General features: G+C 39.2%; 1 protein-coding gene across 9 annotated transcripts in view; it reads right to left on the bottom strand.

Moving 5' to 3' along the window:
- Positions 1-1,840: 1,840 nt before the first annotated feature.
- The window catches only part of FAM13B (family with sequence similarity 13 member B), a 46,157-nt gene continuing 24,749 nt past the window's right edge, over positions 1,841-23,248 (bottom strand). For 3 of the 9 annotated variants that reach the window (XM_017827859.1, XM_017827861.1, XM_017827860.1), the window contains exons 9-25: positions 23,031-23,186; positions 20,970-21,105; positions 20,705-20,728; positions 17,631-17,698; positions 16,839-16,893; positions 16,316-16,463; positions 13,739-13,804; positions 12,449-12,659; positions 10,815-10,944; positions 10,285-10,366; positions 9,801-10,030; positions 9,358-9,441; positions 8,470-8,565; positions 6,167-6,250; positions 5,898-6,070; positions 5,387-5,488; positions 1,841-4,247 (exon numbers count right to left, since the gene is read on the bottom strand). In XM_017827859.1, the coding sequence (XP_017683348.1) occupies positions 4,124-4,247; positions 5,387-5,488; positions 5,898-6,070; positions 6,167-6,250; positions 8,470-8,565; positions 9,358-9,441; positions 9,801-10,030; positions 10,285-10,366; positions 10,815-10,944; positions 12,449-12,659; positions 13,739-13,804; positions 16,316-16,463; positions 16,839-16,893; positions 17,631-17,698; positions 20,705-20,728; positions 20,970-21,105; positions 23,031-23,186 (1,969 nt within the window). In that variant the 3' untranslated portion in view covers positions 1,841-4,123. The remainder of the gene's footprint in view (positions 4,248-5,386; positions 5,489-5,897; positions 6,071-6,166; positions 6,251-8,469; positions 8,566-9,357; positions 9,442-9,800; positions 10,031-10,284; positions 10,367-10,814; positions 10,945-12,448; positions 12,660-13,738; positions 13,805-16,315; positions 16,464-16,838; positions 16,894-17,630; positions 17,699-20,704; positions 20,729-20,969; positions 21,106-23,030; positions 23,187-23,248) is intronic. The other 6 variants (XM_017827865.1, XM_017827863.1, XM_017827862.1 and 3 more) reach the window with 6 other exon arrangements.

The following is a 23,248-nucleotide window of genomic DNA, read 5'->3' as shown; positions in this document are numbered from 1 at the left end:
GAATTCCCAGAACATCCCTTTCGTTCCTAAATCCATCTACACCCGTTGCCCGAGGGACAAGGTGCTATGAGAAAACCCGGGGTTCAGCACTGGGATGCAGCACCCTCTGCACCCACAGTCCCTGCCCCGGGGGAGTTCTGCTGCTGCACAGCTCGGCTTGTGCATGACACACCCCGTCCCCAGCCCCAGGGCATCCTAAATCCTAGATAAGTCCTACAAGTTCTGTTTTAAAGCCCTGGTCCTGCAAAGCACTATCACACTACTACACAGTGTCTGGTCTCCTTGTGCCAAATGCCAGTGTGGAGGAGCAGAGTCACAGAGAAGGGAGCAAACAGGAATTCCAGGGATCCAGGAGGATTTCTCCAGCCCAGCAGCACAGGGTGCCCCCTGTAAGAGTTCACTGGTCTTGTACTTTGGTCTCCTGGCCAAGCCGAGCCAAGCCACCCACTCTCTTCTCAAGGGACTGGTTTAAAATAAAACCCTTCTTCCCTTCACTTCCAAAGGGGGCTGGTTGCCATGCAGTACCCCAGGACACTTGTCCCAGAAAACACGGGTCACTGATGACGTGTTTATCTTGATTACTCAACAGCCTGAGAGCCCGGAAAGCAGGTGTGTGGCACCTCGGGCATGTACAACCTTTCCTCCTCCTGGCAGCCCCTCTCCTACCAGGAGCCTCAAATAGACAGTTACTCACCCAGAACTTCCCAAAAGAGCTTTCAGACACCCCTTAACCTCTCTCGCCCTCCTTAAGCCTGGCTTTTCCCTGCAAGCTCCATGCCCTGTGTTAACAAAGTGGCTCAGGCAAACCTGTTTGAAGAGGTCAAGCTTGGAATACTTTAGATTTGCACCATCTCAGAACTGGTTCTTCAGAAAAAAAAGATTTGTCCCAGTATCACTGAGCTTTTTGCACCCTCAAAACCATGCTTCTCCCCCATTTTGACTAGTGGTGTTCAACATGGTTATTTTCCTCATTAAAACCTTCCTAGTTCAATGCACATGGATTTGCAGCAGTTCCCACTACACCACTATTGGAGGGAATTTTGTTTTCACATTAGCATGCTGATCACAGAAAATGTCTTTGAATAATAACAGAGTTAAGGAAAAATGGTGGATTGTAGAACAGATCTGTAGAAACCTTGTTCATTCTTCAAGTCAAATGTCCTTAGAGTTTGTATTTTCCCCTCATTTTCAGAGAAAGGCCACGTGAACAGAGAGCAGGTTATTCTGTCCAAAGAACATGCCCAAGGCTGCTTCCACCTCCTCCCCCTCACTCGCTCCCTCAACTTCCTAGTATTTCCTTATTCCCATTTACCTGCAGGGCCACACATCCACAGAGTCTTCACCTTCAGTTCTTCATCCCCTGACAGGCCTGAGGCTGAAGAAAGGTGGATTCTCACAGAATTCAACACAAGAGTCAGTTCGAAGGACCTTGAACACTTCCCATACACAAACTCACAACAATCTGCTGTGAAATAAAGTCTGGTTGAGAGGAAAAGCATCCTCTGGTGTGTTCAGCAGCGTGTGCAGTCAGTGTTTTCTGGCCACAAACAGCAGTAACTGCTGTGATACTGATTTCAAGGCTGGGAGATCATTATGGATACAGAGACACAATCAAACATGCTCAGCTGAAGGTGCATTAATTAGCCCAGTAATGGCTGATTCAGCTCTCAGCCCCGTCTACTCCCAAACTGCAGCTGCTGGGGCAGGAAGGAGCGAGACTCCCGGTTTCTCCTGCATCATTCCCAGCAGGAACTGAAGCCCACACGGCACCACGAGCCCAGCTGCCAGTTCAGATGGCAGTGGAGGAGAAAGCATGATGAGAAACAAAGATATATGACAATAAAGGTTAAGGTACTTTTATTATAAAAGTCTATACAATGAGCACCAGACATAGCAATGCAATTATATCTGGTTTAGTTATATATATTTCATATCTATATATCCATATAGATATATAGGTTTTGCTTTTACCAAAGTAAAACTGTTATATCACAAAATGCCTAGTTCTACCATTTATTTATTGCTCAACAAGGATGGCACAAAACACACTCAGCATTAACTGTTGCCATGCTTATCTACTATACTGAATAAACAGCCAAACACTGCATAACAAACACAAAGCAGCTGTTAATTCTGAATTGGAACCAGTCTGATCACTCACTCACTTATAAAAATATTGGAATCATATAGATTTAAGCATTATAAAGGAGGAATATATTATTTAAAACATTTAAATAGTGCATATTGACATTTTGCATGTGGTATATAAAACACAAACATTCATGTACAACACTATACAGTACACATTAGTTTCAATGTTTGGATACACCCGTGTCTGCAGACTGATAGAAAAGGAACTGAAGTGTACATTGCACAATGGAACTGAATAAAATTGGTAAATGGTCTCAAGACTAGTTTAACCTCATAATTCTCTAAGGTCCCAGATCACTTTGCAGGTTAAAAAAAAAAAAAAAAAAGAAAGAAAGAAAAAAGGCATACCACCAGTGCTCAATAGTTTTAGTGCTTTTTTTTTCTGAATTCCAGAATTACATGCCTACAAGCAGAGTAAAACAAACCAAGGAGTATCCTACAGTACACAAATGAAATCTGAGCACTAAAAATCCTACTTGCAACCTATTTCATATGCTTCATGACAGAACAGCAAGTCTCTGAGGTTACATGCGAGCCATTTCTTACGTCGTGAGAAAGTTCGTTTTTGGTCTTTCATAAAGCGGAGTGAATTCATAGCTATGTTGATACCAGCCAGTCATAAAAACATGCAGTTGAGAGGAGGTGCATGCAAAACGTGGCCACAATCAAACTGATACACTGAAGAAGAAAAAAAAAAAAAAATAAAAAAAAATTGAGAAAGCACCAGCTGAAAATGAACATTTTGATTTTGCCAGCTTGGAAACGGCCGCGTGTGGCTGCTGCAGAGAGTAAAGCCAGTAGCTAAATCATCATTCAGCACAGCAGATGTGATACTCACAACATTATTTAGTTTCAACTCTGAAGCTAAATCATGCAAGGCCCATAAACTGTGTTGCTTACATCGTAAGGGTTAGATAACTTATTTTTATTCTCCAACTGTAAAACAAAACTGTGATAAACAGCAGTAATCTTTGCACTCCCGACCGACGCTCAGCCTGTGGTGCGTGTTAACTACACTGATTTTAGCCCTTGACACCATACTTATTTCAGGTACAGTGGGATTTTAACTGTCCTAAGCCAGCTCCTTTCTGCTGGAGCTACACCAGTCTGAGTGCCATCAGATTTCCCATACACCAAAGTGTTCTTTGTGTTCCTCAAATCTTCCGAGAGCGGAGGTGCGTTATCCAATTCAGCCAAAACACTACGTCACCACTGGGTGATAAACAACAACCAGGAAAAAAAAAAAAAAGAAAAGATCAAAGGAACACCAGTAACATAAGTCCTGTAGGCAGCATGTGATTGAACTTTTCAGTTTTCCAAGTTTTAAAAGCCACTAAGCAAAGGTCACTTTCTGGTTCGTCCACTGTCATCTTTACCAAGGAGGAAACGTGACCGCTAATGAGCAAAATCCATAGACGTTAATTATTACTGTGAATAGGTGCAATTTAGAATATCAAAACCTAAAGTTGTTCCACAGCAGTCCTTTGAAAGGAATTTCAGTCTGTTTAAGTGTTCCAGGAATAAGAGTTGTACCTTTAATTTGCTGATTTTTTTTTTCCTCCCCCCCCGTAATAAAAAAATAGGCAAGAGGAGTAGTTCAGTGTAGCATTATGGTAATTAAGAATTTCTTCAATAATGCAAAAAGTTGGTAATAACAAAAGTCTCAAAGTTCTTGAATGCTAAAGTAAAAAAAAAAAAAAGCTATGGTTGTTTTGGAACAAGGTGGATGCATCTGGAATACAAAGCTTTGATGGAAACTGTGTTTGCTAAAGTTGGATAGAGCAGTCTCAGAAACCTTACTTGCTCTCTGGACAGGACCTGCTTACCCTTCAAACATGTCCTAGTGGCACCACAATAAAGTGCACAAACTGGATTCTTTCAACAGTGCATGACACATGAACACAAGCACCCAACAAGTACAGGGGTAGTATATGGAAACACCATGTTACTCAACAGGTTGGAGGAATAGCATTTAAATGGATTTTGAAGAATCTTGTTTGCTGATTAGGACTTCCAACAGCCTCAGTTTGGCTTTGATTTTCTTGTACTCCCTGTACTCGTCAAGCATTGGGACCCGATCTTCCTTCTGTACGTTCCTGGAAAGAGAAGCACATCAGAATTTCAACTAAACCCTCCATCCTGCAGCAAGGCAGACACAAAAGCATTTTTGTCATGAAATGAAAACACTTTTGGCAGCTTGTTTACCAATAATAGACACTAAAATATCTTTTAGTTCATTGCCATCACCTAAAAAAGTGAACTGTAAACCCAGCAGCATTTATTCAGCACAAGTGCTGCAGCATTGTGTGCTAATTGCTGTCTAAAGCTCTTTTGGGGTTTTTATTAACAGGATATGAAGGCTTTGATTTCAGATTCTGTGTACAGATTACAGAAAAATACAAATAAATTTAAGTCATTTTTATTGTACGTAGAATGACCCACAAATTGACAGCAGGGAATTATTCTTATTTAAGACTGGGGTATAATGAATTAATCTAATAATCTTATTAACCTCATTATTTGCCATTGAAGTCAAAAGGAGTTAAGTGCCAAATTCAGTAAGTGCACAGTGAAGCCACATTACTGGAATTTGTGTGACCAATGGTCCAGGAGTTTGTAGTTCAGGAGAAATACTGGAGAAAGGATAGTTAAGCGAGAACATCTGCCAGTCAAGTGACTGACCTCTTAGGAGTGTTGTTAGTTTTCTTCATGAGGTGAGACACCTCAAAAATACAATGGGCAGCAATTCAATCCAATTCATGACAACATATATTCAAATAAGAAGCCTAAAATAACTAAGCAATACAAAGAAGAATAATAATTGTATAACCCTTTTTGGTAAAGCAAATATCCACTGTCAGGACTGACCTACTGGAACAAAGGAAAAATAGACAAATTTACCTGCCCTATGTTAAAAAAAAGGATGAGGGGTTTTTTAATATAAAAATGTAAGCATTTTCAAGTATTTTTAAATGCTAATTATTTTTAAATGGGAAAAATCTCACTTTTTCCATTTTAATTACTGTGCTTTACAGACTGCAACAGAGGAAGCAAAATCCAGGAGCAGGCTTCCTCCACTGTTAAAAATACACGAAGTTATCTCCTTCAGGAGATTATTCATAGCAAAGATCAAAACAGATCAGATTCCATTTGGCAACATCCATAGAGAAAAAAAAAAAATACTTGGCTGCATCATGAGGCTGCTGCCCAGCATCTGGTTTTGTGCTAAACAAACCTTCCATTCTGCTGATAAAACTCCTCTTCAAATTCTCGTAATGTCTTACGTAGCTTCTTTTTCTCAGCTCTGGCTTTCCACAGTTGCTCCAATAATTCAGGCCTAAAAATTGCAAGAGAAAGAAAAATACTGTTGGCCATACAAGAGAATTTAAACTCCTCAAAAACAGTTGAGCTAGCTGCACTAATAATTCATGTGTCTGGTTCAGAAGGAACATGCTGTCTGTCTGATGGTGAAATATTGAGATCAAACTGCTATTAACCAGCAGTTAATAAAGGGGTAAAATTTTCTGCTCTCTACACAGTTCAAGGCTGAAGAAGGTTTAGAAGATACTAAACAATTCACTGAATACTAAAAGATCTTAAGACACGTCAGAGCAAAGAACACTCTTCCAATCCAAACATTTCCTGAGAAATGCTGAACATGTCACTCCCTTCCACCCAGCATCACAGATTTGGTACCATGACTGTCAGTACAATAATTGCAGCTCCTAAAATTAAATCCTCCATACATGGAAGCAGCTCGGGTGCTGGACAGCCTCAGGTCCCGGGTCAGCTTCTCTTGACCATCTTCAACGTCAGACTCAGAGTTCTCAACTGGGCTTAGAACGGGCTGGGTTTGGGCAGCAGTTTTTAAGATATCATTCAGGTCTGAAGACAAACCATCACTTTCCTCCTCTTCTTCCTGAAGGTCAAAGCAGAAGTTCAACATAAATATGACGTACTTCAGTTTCCTATTACAAGTGCTGGGAAGTATTTTTTAAAAGAGCACTGGACATACCTTAATTTCTTCAAAAAAATGGGCAGTTTCACCTTCAATAATGGGCTGTAACATCTGCCCCCGCCTCTTGGTTGATGGTGACCCCTGCAAAAATGAAAGTTTGTTTCATTAGGTGGAATTAGACGTCAAAAGCTGTTTGAAGTCACAATTTTATTCAAATCAATACCTAAAGGTATTTCCTCTTTTAGATGAATAAGACTGCAAACATACTTACAAAGCACAAACAAAATAACCACATAACCCAAAAAACTCAGATGCCCAAGGTATCCTTGACATAGAAGTAAATGTTGAAGCTTATTATCTATGTAAACATACTCTTCTTTGGACTTAAAAAGCACTTGCTCTCTCCATGTTTTGTAGAAGATTCGTAAAGCACAGTGACATCTCTGAATTTCATATTTACTCTTGTTCCTCCCAAATCACACCTCAGTTACTCAAGGCCAGAGCTGGTTTTTATCTCCTGCCAGGCATACACTGGGAATAATACTGCCAGGTTCTTTTTCCAGACCACTCTGGCAGTTGGAAGTGGGATGTTAGAGATATCTCTTGCCACCTCAGAGACAAAATCCTTTGAAGTCCAGCCTGAGCCAGGTGCCCCTGTGCTGTGCAGGTGTCCCTGTGAGCTGCCTGTTGCACACATGCCACAATGCTCTGCTCATCTGTTATCCCTGGACAGCAGGAGCAATTCCAACAGATGGACTCTGAACAGGAGAAAGGTGGAACATAAAAGCCACACAGACAATGACCTGTCAAAAGACTTTAGTTCATGAAAGGTAAAGAGTTTCCAGCTTCTCTGGATGTTTCCATACAGCCTTCAGTGCTGTGGAACCACAATACCATAGGAGATATCTCATGGAATCAACTGTCATATAAATCAAAAAAATCCATTCTTGAAATGCCTGGCACTGAATACACCTACCTAGAACTACCACTGAACAACCCTTGGAAATGAGAGAGCTCCCCATATCTCTTATAGGTTTCAAAAGGCCTGTGAAAAATATTTTACAGATGTTGCCTACAGCACAGACTAGGAATCATGTTACCAAGGTCTCTTCTGGTGGGCTATCACCCACCCCTTTATTTCACAGCCAAAAAAAAATAAAAGAACAATTATGACATAGTCATAAGGCTATACAGAATGTAAAAAGCATCTCAGCTCAAGAGTCAGATTTTTGAGGTGAGAGGTGGGATAAAACTCAGCCAGTCAAGGGCACCACCAAAAACCTCTGACTCACCAGTCACTGAGAAATGCATTGGTGTTTAAGAGGAACCTGTGTTTATGGAGTTCAAAAAGGGATACTGATATAAAAGCCCTTCAACTTAAATATGACTGTGATGCAAATCATGTTTTTCTTTAAAAGTAGCCACAAAAAAAAAAAAAATGTATGTGCAAGAAAGTCAAGGTCTTGACCTGATCCCTTTATCTTAAAGTACTTGGCTTAAAGGAGAGAGCTAAGAACTGTCAGTGACAATGTAAACAGCAGATTAAGTTCCTGCTGAGTAAGCCCAGCTACTCAGAGAACTGTCTGTATGCAAAGAGATTGTCTGTCATCAGCTATGCAGTTCCCTTCCTTCCAAAAGGGTCAATAGCCAACATCAAAACAGGTATTCTGCAAGTCTGGGTCAGGATGCAAGGTTTGCTCAGAGCTCACACACAACAAAGCCAGCTGGCTGTCACTCCCCAGCTGTTTTACAGGTACCATAAACAAGGTTACAACAATTTCCTTGCACAGTATGAAAACTTTTCTTCCTTATCTCTCGCAAGACCACAGAGAGAGGAAAGAAAAGAAGAGAGAGCACTGCAATTCAGGAGAAAATGAAGTGAAAACACAATGAAAAAGCACAGATGTCGTACAGATGCTGCAGGCGCTGGTAACAGGTCTCACTCTGGGGAAGCATGAAGGAATGAAATGGTTCTGATGGCCATCCTGTCACTCATGCCTCTGCTGACAGGAACCTGCACTGCAACTGGTGTTACTATTCTGGGCAGGACTAAAAGTACAGTATGTGCTGTGCATCCATACCTAGCACAGAGACTTAGGAATGTCTCAGCCACAGCAAGTTAGCACAGCTCGCTTAGTTCCACCGAGAACCATTTACTCCCCAGGAGCCACCAAGGTCACAGACAGCTTGGAACTGCTCTGTTCTCAGCAGTAAATCAAATGCCTCAAGCACAGTGACAACATGGTCTTATATCTTCCACAAGAAAGATGTTTTAGGGAACACTGTTACTGGCTCTTCTAAATGCAGCCTAGCAGTTCAGGAGTGGGAAAACAAACAGAAATAGCATTTGTTTTACTCACAAGAATAGGAGTAATGCTTGCTCTAGTTAACATTTGTTTTACAAGTCTGTATCTGTCATAAAGTGGCTTCACAATATGTCTTTCTTCTCTAGTAACCTAAAGGCAGAGAAACCACAGAATTAATTATACCAGTCACTAAATAATAGACAAGCAAACACAAAGCAGTGTGCTTCTCCTGCCAGGCCACGTACATTCCAAATGGGAACATAAAACTACCTCAAACTGTGTGTGTATGGAATGGGGTTTATGCAAATAAATGGGAAAAAGGGGCTGTTTTTTCATTCTCTCTTTTCTCACTTGCATTTTTCAGGAAAAAGGTTTAAACTCTTCCTACAAGTCAGGGGAGCTTCAGAAGAAGCAAACCCTGGTTTTAAATATCCATGGAAAAGAGGCAAAAAAGGGACCAAGAACTGAAGGAAAAAATGTGTGCCTGGCAATGATGATGGTTCTACAGAAATGACAAGGGAAAAAAGAAAAAGATGAAACTGGAGAAAGAGGGGTGGGAACTGCCTTTTCTGTTTTTTTGTGAAATCCAGAAAAACAATTCTGGCTTTTTCCCAGGAAATTCGATAATCTTGTTTATTTTTAAGATGTCTCTTTGCCTCACAGACATATAAGGCATCAAATAACACCAATCACTTTGCAAACTCCGATAACCTGATGATTTGTGAAGAAGGGGCCTATTAATACATACTTTTTTCTTTTTTTAGAAGTCAATGCAGTAAGTTCCTCGGATGCCAACATGGAGGCCAATAGATACCTTTGTGTTTTGGAGAAGGAAAAAGAAGAACCCCCACACCAGCATTAAATTCTGGTCTTAACTACTGCACAAGAGTTACTGTTGTCTACACATACAATAAGAGAGTTTGAAGTAAAACCAAGTATTACCGGCCGTCCATGTTGGCTTTCATAATACAAGAGGCTTTTCTGGAGAGATGTTTTCTCTTCTACCAAATGGTCCTTTGTCATTTTCTATCAAGAATAATTAACATTTAATCAAACACAAGTCACTTTAACTGCTTTTCTACATTACCAGCTATACAGATGCCTCAGCTAAACTTAGCTTAGTTAATACCACACATCCCACCTTCATCCACCTAAAGATTGTCAGCACATACTTGTAAATATTTTGATAAAGAGTGAGCAAGAAAAATGTGGTTCATCTTGATAATTTCCCCACAGAGCCTGAGATATGATGGCCTGGCAAAGGGCTGCTAGAGAGAGGCATCATTTTGCTGATGAAATGGTATCTGAAGTGTCTGACAGGGTTCCATTTCCCTCTCTTATTCTCTTGGAAAGAGCCTATCCCATAACCACAACCTCATGCTTACTTTTATATCTTCTGGCAAACATCTCTCCACTCGTTTTTCCTTTAATCTTTTCAAGATGAGTTCCAGTGTAGCCTCCTTGGTGGGCTTCTTCTCCTTCTGCACAACCCGCATCTCATCTTCATTTTCTTCATCCTCTTGGTCAAGAGAGGAACCAAAGCTTTTTGGAAGAGTGTTACTTCGTGGACGTGGTTGAGGTATGAATTCTCCTTCTGAGCTCCTCTGTTTCGCATCTGGAAAGGAGAAAAATTGCTCAATTCAAAGGTTTAAAAGAAGTAACACTCTCGGTGCGTTTAACTGCAAATACAGGAGCACAGCAATTTGCCAAGGCAAAGTTTGTCTCCTAATGAACTAAAGCCACAAGAATCATTTGATTCTTGAATAGTTCAGAATGTAGACATGAAACATTTTTTAGTGTCCTGTGGAATTTTACTGAATGACTTAGCTGTTTCAGTTGTAAAAAACCAGAAACTGTAGCATCTCTTACCTTTTATTTGCTTTCTCAATTTGGTAAGTTCAGTCATCCACTTTAAAACTTTCGGATTGGCTGCAATATCACTATAGGAGGGCTGAAAAAATACAAATAAACTACATTTTAGAACAAATACACTAAATCTTGTTTATAAATACTTCTTTCAAGATTTGGTAATATCTGCCAGTGAATGTGACCAGATGCCACTCAGTATCAGGTCAGATCTCAGTGCCAACAAAAGGGAAAACACTTGTGAAACTAAAACTGAAGCAATATCAGAAGTTGAACCACAGAGTGGTAAGACACTTCTGCTTTTCCACATCTGAAATCTCCTTAAGTCTCAGTGCATAAATGTCACTCTGGCTCTGGCATTATGGCACATTTTCAAGTATTGCTGTAGCTCAGTTCACTTTTGCAGACAGCAGTGTGTAACAAAATTCTTCTCACTTGTGAGCCCCCAGTTATTCACTGATGGACTACAAGAATCACTTAGCCCTGTCATGCAGTCCTTTACACCCTGAGTGAAAACAGAACTGGTAACCTACCTTGCTGTTTTTCTCTTTTTCAAACTGTTCCTCAAATTGCTTTATTTTTTTCTGTAATTTCTTGACAAGCTGATAAGGTGTCTTGTCTTCCCTTTTGTCATCTTTTGAGCTAAAGGATGCTCTTCGTGTTCTGTATTAAAAACATTTTAAAAAATGTCATTTAAATAATTAAACGAGTGCAAACAACTTGTATATTTAAGTAACAGGTGACTAATTTCATTTTTTTCCTCTAGTTCACACTGCATTCTTTTCAAGTTTTCAGAGCCATTTACTCAAAGTTCTTTGAGCTGCTGCCTTCAAGATAAGATGTGTTATTTTTTCCTCTCTAATTTCAGTAACAACCGTAACAGAAATACAGCATTTGAAATTCAAGTGTAGTAAACTAATGTACCATTAATTGCCACCTTTCTGGTGGCTGGGCTGTTTACCTAAGTGAGAGATACTCAGCAGTTCTTTAAGACTTCTTGGGCACAGAATAAAGCCTAGGATAGAAGCTACCACTGAACAATTCTTGGTAATCAAACAGCTTTACTTGACTGTCTCAGGCAAGTTATTAGATACTTACCTAAAAAACATCCACATCCTCTGTTGGTTTTACTGATAACTTTTAAATCTTACTAATAGATTTGTAGAGCATATGGTTCTGGTTTTATATCATATTTTGCACTTGTTCAGCTCCTTGACATTTGCTGCTTTTGCAAAGCCTGTTCTCTGAGACGAGAATTTTCTAGTACACTTATTACACAAGGTGCCTGAAAGATGCCTCAACACAGCCAGTGACATCTAGTTCAAGATATTAGCAATACTAATCTAATAATCTACTAGTGTAGATCCTTATCAGCTTCAGAATGAGGAGAACAGCTGTTACACCAGCACTTTCCTGCAGGTCACTCTCTACATCATTTTAACAGTGCTTGTCCATTCTCTTCTGCGGCTCACTGGAGAAAACTTGGGCAAGTACCTTTGGCATCAATAAATCTGTCAGACAGACAACTGGACACTCTAAACTTGGTCTTTCCTGTTCCAGATTTTCCCACTTTCATGAGATTATTTCTTCCCTAATGAGCATGGGAAGTGTTCTCAAATTCCCTTTCCCAGTAATAGCAGCATACAGTGCAGGTCACAGGTTAGTTACAGTTTTGGAGGGTCACACTCCCCAGTGTCACACAAATAACTTGCAGCTTGTTTAGTGACAACTCTGCTTTCATAAACTAAAAGGAAAAAAACCCAGATCTTACATAAAATCATAGACCAATAAAGCCTGGAAAACAAAGGCTATAAATACCACCTTCAGCCCAGGAAGTGCCATCACAGCTGGTTGTCAGAAGCCCTGACCAAATGCCAGGGAAAAGCCTGCAAAACCTGCCCTATTTTTATACTCTTTCCCTCAGCATCTGTCAGGGGCCACTTGGAGAGATATGATACCACCCCAGATGAACCTCTGGCCTGACTCACTCTGGCAGTTCCTGGGCAGGCAGAACAGTCAAATGGCCACATAATGCTACGCTTGACCTTGGTCTGCAATTAATTCACGTCATGAAAAACCCACGAGGTTCTTAAACTGCTGGGTTTTTTTTATCCTGCCAGTAACATCTCCTGCCCCCAAACCCACCAGACTGCATTAAAATACACACCTAACAAAAGAAAGTGCTTTGGATGAAGAATCTAACGTTTCTGGATCGTGTAAGAAACGCTGGCTTTGCCCAAAATCCAAACTCCGATGTGACAGTATGGGATGACAGTCCTCTTCCAAGGGATGATTAGTCATCCTTCCAGCCTGTGGGGAAAGCTGAGCTTCTCCAGATTCACTGTCTTCCTGCCAAGATTTGAAAGCAGGAAATGGATCTAGAAGATAAAAAAAGGACACAAAATGGTACTTTTCTGTTAACAGAACTATAAACAAGAGTCAAAAGGAAACAAAAATGAGTACCCAATGCTTAGTCTTGTATGCTATAGAGGATGTGGTGTCAATACACAAAGTGAATAAAAACATTGAAATACGTCAGAAAGCTACAAATTCTGTCATATAACTGAAAGAAAAAGGTACTGAAATGAAGTATGCACACTAGGATCCCTTTTTCAAAGTGTATCTTGGGAGTATGCATTCTGAGCAGTTCAACAGTGTAAAAGAGCCTAATTTATGTATCAGAAATCCAAAATTAGGAGAATGTATTTATTGTCCATTGCAACATTTTGCTGTGGAAATTGGTTTTCATACCATATGCATGTACTGGGAAAGACTGTCCTCTTGGTTCTGAAGAAGGTAACCCTGAAAGTACCTCTTTAGGTACAGTGCCCATCTGCTTAAGTCTTTTAAAAAGAGTGTTGTTGGGGTTTTAAGATTAAATCTATCTTGACACCACTGAGAAAAAGAGATTTCTTAATTTGTGGAAGGTGATTTTTTAGGAAGGAGATTCCAAAACAATCAATCCTTTCAAATCCCTATGAAAAGTTCATCCCTAAAATCCCTTACAATTCTTTGACATAGTTTTCTTACTGTCTAACAAAGAGCTGACATGGTCTTCCAAGCACTAGAATTTAAAATCCCACCCTCCCTTTCTCCTTTCAAAGTGCTGTCTATTTTTCCAGTTCAAATCAGAAATTTGAAAACTGGGTTCAGAGTGTGCAGAACAACAATAAAACCCACAAATTAATCTTTAAAAAAAAAAAATAACCCTTGTACCTGCTTTCCATCGTGTATTTACTAAGTACGATTGGGATTTTTTTTGTCTCGTTTTTCAGCCATGATCTTGGTCTGTTTGCACAGCACAAGATACAAGAAGGGGACCTTTTTGAATCGACAAAAAAAACTGCAGATCAGAATATTCCCAAGATATAAGGGACAGCAGGTGAAGGGTTAGTTAGAAAGCAAACCATAAACTATCAAAAGGCAGATAACTGAACGTATGGCGAACCATACTTACCCTCCCCTTCTCTCTGCAGATGCATTGTTTTGAAATCAATGAGGGGGAAAGTGATAGGGCATGGCGCTAATAAATGAAAAAGAATGGCAAAAATACTAAAGTGAACACACAGCACAGTCAGAACAAACTATACATAACATGTAAAGCAGGAAGATACAGTACCAGGGAAAAACATCCTGTCTTTCGGGCCAGGCCCTGAGCACTCTCAGCTTCCAAGGAATTCCCGTGGCAGGTAAGGATGCTCAGTCCTTGGCCAATTGGAATTTTTTTACTGAAAAGGTTTATAAAGAACTGATACAGGAATAGTAAAGACTTTTGGTAGTTTATTAAGAGTTTCAAGCATCCTCATGTGAGCAAAAGGCAAGATCTAAATACGTTTTTGACCAGAGTTTGTAAATAATAAAGATGGTGGTGATTTCCAAAAAGCAGGGCAAATGCAGGAAAAAGTACTTAGAAATATAAATTAACCAATCTGCATTTTTGCCTTAAACCAGCAAGCATTTGGTGTTCATTTTCATGTTCAGTTTTCTATTGGATGGGCTTTAATAATCCAAATCTTGTAACAAAATTTGGACTACTACAGATTTCCCAACAAAGTCACTCTACTTCAGTGGAATGCCACAAGGACTTGCAGTGCCTTGGAAGGCTGAGATCCTAATAACCATCCTAAAAAGAACCGAAGAATAGCCAAAGTTAAAATATCTTACAATGAAGTAACACCTTGCAAAAGATCATGATTTAATACCAAGAAACTTATAATATAAATTTATATAATATGTTACTTTCTTTTCAAAGGAGGGGTCATAAAGTAAAACCAAAGCAATTTTTCTGAGCAGATTTAAGGAAATAATGAAAATGGAAGCCACAAACCTTCTGAGAATATGTATTAAATCAGATTAGCACAAATAGAGGATGCAACAAAATGTAATGTGCAAGTAAAGCAACTAATGTAAATAAAACACCGAGAACATAAACAGGGTTTTGATGATTTTTTTTTAACTTTAGACAGTTATTAACTTGGGCAAGAAGAAAGAAAATCTGGACTCAGTGTCTTTGGATGCCTGCAAATCGACCTCTCTGTGCATGACATTCCCTGAATGTGCAGTTTCCTGGGGCTTAAAACCACCAAGCAGCAAATACTGTACAAATCTAATGAAGTTGCAAACCTCATCATTTGTAAAGTGGTTATAAGGGCAGTATGGATTCATGAAGGCAATTAATTTGGAAAACAGTCAACACCAGTGACAAATTATCAATAAAGTTACCACCACTTGAGCTTCAGGACAAAGCTGTGTGTGCTGACACACAGCTCTGAGCTGCACTGTCACAGGACACACATCCAGCTTCACTTTACTAATTCTAATATTTTTAACACTGCAACCCAGAAGTTCAGTGCATTCTTTGTTCGGAGTGTCTTACCAACACTTGACTGTGATAATTAAAGAGCAGCTGGCACTGGAACAGCCTGTTGGAAGTTAAAACCTTGTCCCTGCATAGTCCACCTGCACTGCATTAATCAAATCGCATTTGCAAGTTTTTCAGACCAGAAGCAAGTGGACTGTGGCCACTGCACTGCCAGGGACAGCTCAGAGTATTTTAGCACATTATATCTCTTGTATTTTTTTAAGGTGCCATGACTTCAAATATCAACACCAGGCAGAGGAAATGGGATATAAGGTACACATAAAAAGAAGTATTTTGAAAAGAAGATACTGATGAGAGTGTTTTGCTCTGGTTACAAAGGGCTTATGGTCTGTTTAAGTAAAGCAACGGTCTAACCAGCTATTACCAGACATTTGAGCAACAAAATTCAGTCAAGTCACAAGCTTGGGGGTTTGCTAAGCCTGGAAGGCCATGAAGAATAAGGTCAAAAACATAAGGAACCCTGTCTGAGAGAAAACTATGTTTCAAATATGTTATTTTTCCTAAAATCCAAATAGTGGAGGGAGAAGAGGCACTGAAATAATATCCATCTGCAACTTTAGCCCTTATTTGAAAATTTAGAGCTGTTTCAAGTTGTCCAATGACATGAAAACCAACATCTGACATCTCTGATGTTTTAAACAGATATTTCAGAATAACTGAAATATAAATTGGCAGTTTAGTGATTTTAAGTCAAATTCAGCTAGCATTAGAACTTCGGTAGTTTGCATTAAAAAAAAAAAAAGACAAACAAAACACAGTGTGAAATTTAACTATATGACATAATTAAAGTGGTTTTAAAGACTTGGATGAGACACTCAGGGTCATGGAACCACTAGACACTTTAAAAACAATAAAAAGCAAAACCAAACCCAAACCAGCTAGAATGAAACTTGGGCTTTTTTTGCTTTCTTTCTTCAATTGTTCCTTTGACTATTTTTTCTTTATACATTTTTAAGGTCCTTAATTAAGTTGCAGACAGTTCTGAATTGAGATGGTACCTGTGTCAGCCTTGGCCCATCGTACCCCGTGGAGAGGAACATGTTGTTCAGATGGAACAAAAGAAAAGGTAAGTTGTCTGCTGCTTCTACTTTGTAAAATGTTCTCTTTATCACTCCTAGCTGACTATATAGCGAGCTAAAGGGTGGAAATTACCTTCCCATTTGTCACCATCGGATACGTTCTTGAGATCCAGACGTGGCACTTGGACGCCCGGAGCTTCCTCGGGACCGCTGACGCTGCCACCCCCCAGCACCTCAGGGTCAGTGTTTGCATTTAGATCGCACGTCTTGCTACTTGAATCCTGCATTTAAGCAACAGAAACAATTTGGTTACTACTTAGCAACTGGAAATCCAGTGCCTATATCACTTCTGGAACTTTTTTTCCCCAGAAAGTTATCTTTCCGAACTCGAGGAATTATAAGTACACACGTCCCAAGGGGAGGCAATTATTTACATGACAAAACATTCCTTACAAGAGATGCATAAGTTTGCTCTGCTGCCCCAAGTTTCTGTGAAGGGAGATGATGAGATCTCTAACAGAGGTTTTGCAAGCCCTGCAGCAGGCCAACCAACAGAGGATGTTAAAAGCTAAATTTACTGGTTTTCTTCACTTTTGTATTTCATAAAAGTTTATAAGACACTGTGTATCTGTATATAAATGAAATCATCATCTTACCAGAGTTATCTCTGAAGATATTCTATCATTGCCATCAAGCAATATACTATTTTCCCTAAAAAGAAGACACAGACCAAATTATTTTAAATACAAGTTCTTAATGGACAATAAATACCATACAATCCTCTTAAATTTTATTCTCACAAACCCCAGTCCATTTTAGCAGATAGATAATGTATTTACTTAAAGCAGTAATTAAAATTCTGGGGAACAAAAGTTACATTACTTCTCTTTTTTCTACTCTGTGATCTTCACAGGGAATATCAAACTGAAGCATTTAAACAATTGGGCTTGAACCAAGTTGGAAATAGAAACAGCTCAGAGTTTTATTCTCGAACTGGGGGTTAATATTTTAAAACTCCATTCAGCTCAAACTGAAATTTCAATCCGTGCTGAACTCAAACTACAAATTAACAAAGCTTTCTGGCTAGTCACTGTTACCAGCATTAATTCTTCAATCATTAAGAGCAATAAAATGTGCCAAAAAATTTTAAAGAAAATAACTTTTTCTTCTTCTGCTTCTCTTGCCCAGAACATAGGATTGTTCAAAGAGAAGGCCATATCATATAGGCTTATAGTTATTTTCTCTTTTAAGCACATCAAGTTCCATGCCTTTTATATCATATAAAAAGGTAACTCAATCTTATCCTGTTTTCATATGTGAAATGTGATATGTTTAGTTCACCTCCCCCATATTATGCTGTGTTGTGACAAATGACAGTTGATACACTCTGCATTTCAAAACTGAAGTTGCAAATCCTGCCATGTCAGTGGGTACAGAAAAACACAAACCTTTCACTATTATTTTCTCCATCAACATCTGCATCTTCATCACATGGTTGCAATAATACGTCTGCAGTCTGTTGGCAAAAAGTATGTTAAGAAGATTTAGGAATGGCATTCTCAGCTGAAAACATTTTCATAATCATCCCTGACCACAAAACACCCTCAAGAACTCAAAGCTTCTAATGTGGGGGGTTGGAAATCATGCTTTTTAACCATACAGTATTTTTAAAGCTAAAGTAAGGCCAGTGATCAAGTGTTTCAATCACCAGAAGTCAGACAATGGCTTTCCATCTTAAGATAAACCATTTTTTTTTATTTCTTCAATAAAAGTTCTACTTCAAATTGTCCACCACAGCATGAAGTCTGGGGTGACTAAAATCATGGCAGTTGCTACATCCTAGTCCTGAAAACAGCTGGGTTGGATGTTGCCTTGTGCTCAACATATATGAAATGAAACAACTCTGACAGACGTTCCAAAAGGAGCTACTAATCCCTGTTACTAAATAAAGCAGCAACAGAGCTGGAAGGGGATGAAGAAATGCTGGCAGTTCTATGACACCATCTCACAAAACAAGTTCAGATGAATCCCTGTCACCATTTTGTCTGCTAAAAGTTGGCATGGGATGACTGACTGCTTCAAGTATTTCTGTCAAAGCCCAGTACTTGATTTCTTCAAAAAGAGTCGTATTTGGGGGAATATAAGAAATTTGAAATATAAAATAAGTAATTTGGGTTTAGACTTTTCAAAGTGCTCACAAAAAGTGTCTGAATATTAAAAGCAAGTTACCAGGAGAGTTCCAATACACCAACAGTTGCCACTTTGACACTGCTGACAGCAATATTCACCCTGACCAGAAAAAACTCCAGTACTCTGTTTACATTATTTCAGTCCTCCAGTCAAATTCCAATTTGGGGAAACAATTTCTAAGTACAGTGTATTTGTCATACTCCAGCACATAATTTCCAGCCTGGAGATGAACTGGGCAAGTCTTGCTCAGTCACACTCATTGTAGCTGTGGAAACAGCTGCTTGTGTTTCCATTCCAGGACCAAAGGAGAGCTCACACACACAGGTTTCTTTTCCTACAACCTTATGTGCTCTTCTCAAATTCCCTCCACACAGGAGAATCACTGTATTTTCCTTTAACCTCTCCCCAGAAGATACAACTTTTCAGTAACGTTTGAAATGGTGTATTAACAAGAAGGGAGAAACAAACACTGAAAAAATCAAAACTTCACCCCAGAATGTCATCTTATCACTGACTTCCATGGACAAAAGTCTATTAAACAGCCAAAAAAGCCAAGAATGACACCAGATAAGACAACAAAAGTGCTTCTATCATGCTCTCCCAAGCATCATGTTCCCCATCATATTCAAGCCCATGTTTTGTGCACTTTGTGCTATAGGATAACAATCTAGTAATTTTTTAGAACAAGTTTTGGAACTAATAACATTGGGAAAAAAACAGGATAGCAAATACATTCTGTGAAATTCTAAACCAATATGCCAGTTCATGGGAACAACTGAAAAATTTGGCTTGACAGGTGATTCAAGAGAATCATTTTTGATCCTTGAAAGCAAACAAAGGCCAGGAGAAGAACACGTCACAATAGTGAAAAACACTCCAGCAAAGAGTTTTTTTGCATAAAAACAACTCACAGTTTCACTACTACAGCACCCATTCCTATCTTTTCAAGTTCACAGACCCATTAAATTCTTCTAGTTCATTTAAGTCTATTAACAATAGGTTTGCTTATCTAGTTATCTTTCAGGAAACCCTCAGGAAGATTTATGGACTCCCAGGCAAAAAGCTGAAAACCATTCTAGAAAGTTCTCTACCCATGTAAACCAAACCTCTCTACCCACAGAATTCATTATTTAGATTTGTAACAACAAAAGTGTTACCAAATAAATAAGGAACTACAGATTTGATTTTTTTTTTCATTAGAAGGGCTTATTTCACAGCTGCTATGGGCTACCTGGTGGAATAGTAAAAAACCTCTCTTTTCTTGCATATTACTGTTATCCTTGGTTTCATTTTTGTCAGCACATATTTTACAGCATTGCTTGATCACACAAAGATACCCAGAATGAGACTGATCTCTGCTCACTAATAAAAAATGGTGGTGCAGTTCAGGCCATCATCATAAATCCAGGCCACACATACTCCAAACCTTCACATTTGATTATATGTGAGGATCTAACAATTTGCAGCTCAAAGCAAAGCTGAGGCAAGTTTGTTGTATAGGGCAAACAATTATTTCAACATTTACAGCTGCTCCAATACTGGGCTTCCAGAGTGTACACAATACTTGCTTCTTTCAGTGACACGAAACTATTCAATTCAAGCATAATATCTGAAAGCAAAGCCAAAATTAAGTCTATGACACCTAATTATCTTGTGGTTTGTTGTTTACAATTTCAGCTGCTTTGAAAACTTCAACAGCCACTTCAAGTATCATTAACATTGTACTTTCTGAGCAAAATGGTTTTTAAAAAATACAGCTAAGTATTTTATTTTTACAAGCATGTTAGCACTACGTGCCAGTATGTGCTCATGCAGCACACTAGACAAGACTTTTCTGCTTTGGAATATAAATGGTCCATCCACAGTTTTCAAAATGACAGCATTAAGTATTGAAGCTCTTCAAGAGGACACCAGTCTAATTCTCCTTTCCTGAACACCTCAAGTGTAAGAATTTTAAGAGTACACAACAGTGTGGAGGGACTCAAGCAGAAGCAAACAGCCAAGCAAAGAGGCCCAAGGAGAAGTAGCAGAACCCCTTTGAACTAGAGAAGAGATGAAGATGTGCTGAAAAGAACAGGACATCCCTGCCCACCACAGAAGAAACTGGAACCAGAGAGAAGAGGCTGTAATTAGCTGTTTACAAACCCACACCTTCCTTGCACGAGCACAGTCAAGAGGCTGCAGAGTCTCAAGGGGAGTCCTACCCTTTCCTGATCCAGTACAAGGTGACTAACTGTGGGCTGTGCTGCAATCACTGCTCTACATCTTCTGCTCCCCAGGGAGCCTTTACTAACACAGCTGCTGTTCTAACCAGTGCTATACACTGACTTACCTCAGCAGAAGGAAGGGCTGGTACCTGTGAAAGACCAAGAGAAAACCATTAGTCAGGGTCCAAACAAGTCACACCGAAACACACAGAACTTTCTTTCTCTGTGCACGTGGTAGAGCAGAGGAGATAACTGACTGCACAGAGCAACAGCAGCAGGTAATGCTACACAGAAAACCTGATGATCTCTAAATTAGGAAAATCTAGATCGCTAAAGCACTAAAAAGTCACAGCAACTTATGGTTTGATATACAGGAGACTGTTCTCTCACCTGAATGCTTTCTTCTTCCCCAGTTACAGTATCATGTTTCATAGCTTCACTGTCTAAATCAGTGCAAACCAATACTTCAGAGCAGTCTCCTGTGTTCTCACTGCTACCAGTGTCATTATCTTCAATAACATCATTCCTAAAGATAAGAACAGAAAGACTTTAGGGACCTTTAATTCCACCCTTGAAAGGAAAAGGAAAAAAAAAACAAATCCCACACTTTTTTTTGTGGTTTTCTTTTTTGAACAGAATTATTCTGACAAAAGATACTGGTAGTATCTACTATTCAAATCACCTGTAGGTGAATTTAATTATTTATGTAGTTTACATATACTTGTTTTCTACATCAGTAGGTGATAGACATATTAAAATGCATTTATTTGATTCTTGTATTCAGGGCCAGGCATACACCCCATATTTACCACGCTGCCCTAAGGAATAAAAGCACAACAGCCAGAAGCTGTTGTGATCTGATAACACTGCTGTGACCACACTCCTCCCAGTACTGAGGCCAGTTAGTTTATAGCTACCACCACTGTGCTTCCCTCCAGTGGGAAACCCCATTATTTCTAACATTGAATCTTCCTAGAATTCAGCTTAAGGCTTGTAACAGTACATCCAGATTGAAACTAATTTACACCATCTTTGTATTCACATATACTCTTTATGTGCCACCATCCCAGTTCCCACATGATCCTCTCATTCATCACAAGTCTTTGCCTTCCTTCTCCTCACTCCCAAAAAATTCCAAACTACTTTAAAAAAAGCTCCTTCTCTATCAGATGTGGAGATACTAAACAGGATGGATTTGAAATTAACATTTTCACAATTTTTCCTTAACTCCAGCCATCAGTTTAAGTTAGTTCTAAGAAACTTTTCCTGGCTCACTGCTTTCTGTAGTTCTTCATGTAACTGTGTTGTATTTGCCTTGTGCACAGTTTGCTGCCTTAGAGAACCCAGACAACCACTGTGAAGAAAGATATCAGGTATCCTGTCTTACAGTTAATCCACAGTGGAAGATGATCAGAAGCATTTGGAATAGTCCCTGTGCCAGAGGAGGATATTGGTTTCAAATCAGCAGTGGTGGCACTTTGAGCCTCTGTCTCTGAAATCAGCCAACCTTTAAAGAGCTTACACTGTGACTGAAGGAATTCAGCTCCTCCAGGTCTTCCAGGCAATTATTCACTTGTAAATGACTTCAAAGGCATTACATGTCTAACACTAAAACTCAGGTTTAATTGATCATTATTGATGATTATTACTTTTATGATTGACTGCTAACTTTATTCTGGCCTCTTGTCACAAATAGGACTTTAAAACCAGTAGGGCTTGAACAACTTATAAAAAAACATTTGAGTCTGTGAACACTGAATGTATTTCAGGCTCTGTTCATGTATTCCAGGCTCTGAGCAACCAAGGAATTTAGGTATTGGAGTCTTAACAACACATTTTTGGAGTCTGGGTATTAATCACGACTACTTATTTTTAATAAAGCACCAAAGTGTACCAGCTTCTCAACGCTGCCATGGCAATCACTACACTCAGAACATGGCATGAGTTACAACAAAAATAAAAGCTGATCAAATGAGGCTGAAACACTGTGCAAATAAGACCCACGGTGCTCATTCTATCCATTTTTGGCTGTTTCATTGACACTGGCAGCCAGAGCAGTAAAATATCTATGCTGACATGAAAAGACAGAGTAAAGAAACTGAAACAGCATCTCCAATAGCTTTTAACATGGTAAAATTTTGTCATGAGTCAAATCAGCGAGATAAGAATGAAGGCACTTGGGTAAATTTAAGTTCTTGTGCCACTCTCTCAGAATTCAGCAGCAAACCAGATATATTTCACAGCACTTTAACCACAAAATAAATGTAAAATATTTGCTTCAAGAACTGTTGATTACTGGCAACAGATGGACGTTGATTTGTTCTAAAATCAAAAGTCAGTAGCAAAAGTCGTAACTTTTGGGTTGAGGTGGGGGATTTTGGCAGGGGTTTTTTTGGAAGAGTTAAGATATACAATCCTACAGAATTCACTGCAGACAGAACAAAGTCTTACTGGTTGTTAGATCCTTCCTCATCCCCACTGGGATTTTTTTCTTCATTGTTACAGCCCAGTCTGTGTTGCTGGATATGTTTCAGATCGTTATCTAAGCTGCTCTGCAGGTCGAAAAGATGCTGTTCCACAGCTGCTCTGATTGTTCTTTCTAAAATGCTAAAGAGAAAAAAAAAAGACAGAAAATTCCTATTAAGAGCTCTCCTTTTGCATTGATCAAC

Source organism: Lepidothrix coronata, unplaced genomic scaffold, assembly GCF_001604755.1.
Source record: "Lepidothrix coronata isolate B3197 unplaced genomic scaffold, Lepidothrix_coronata-1.0 Scaffold144, whole genome shotgun sequence".
Classification (NCBI taxonomy): domain Eukaryota; kingdom Metazoa; phylum Chordata; class Aves; order Passeriformes; family Pipridae; genus Lepidothrix; species Lepidothrix coronata.
This window is presented reverse-complemented; position numbering and strand designations above follow the sequence as displayed.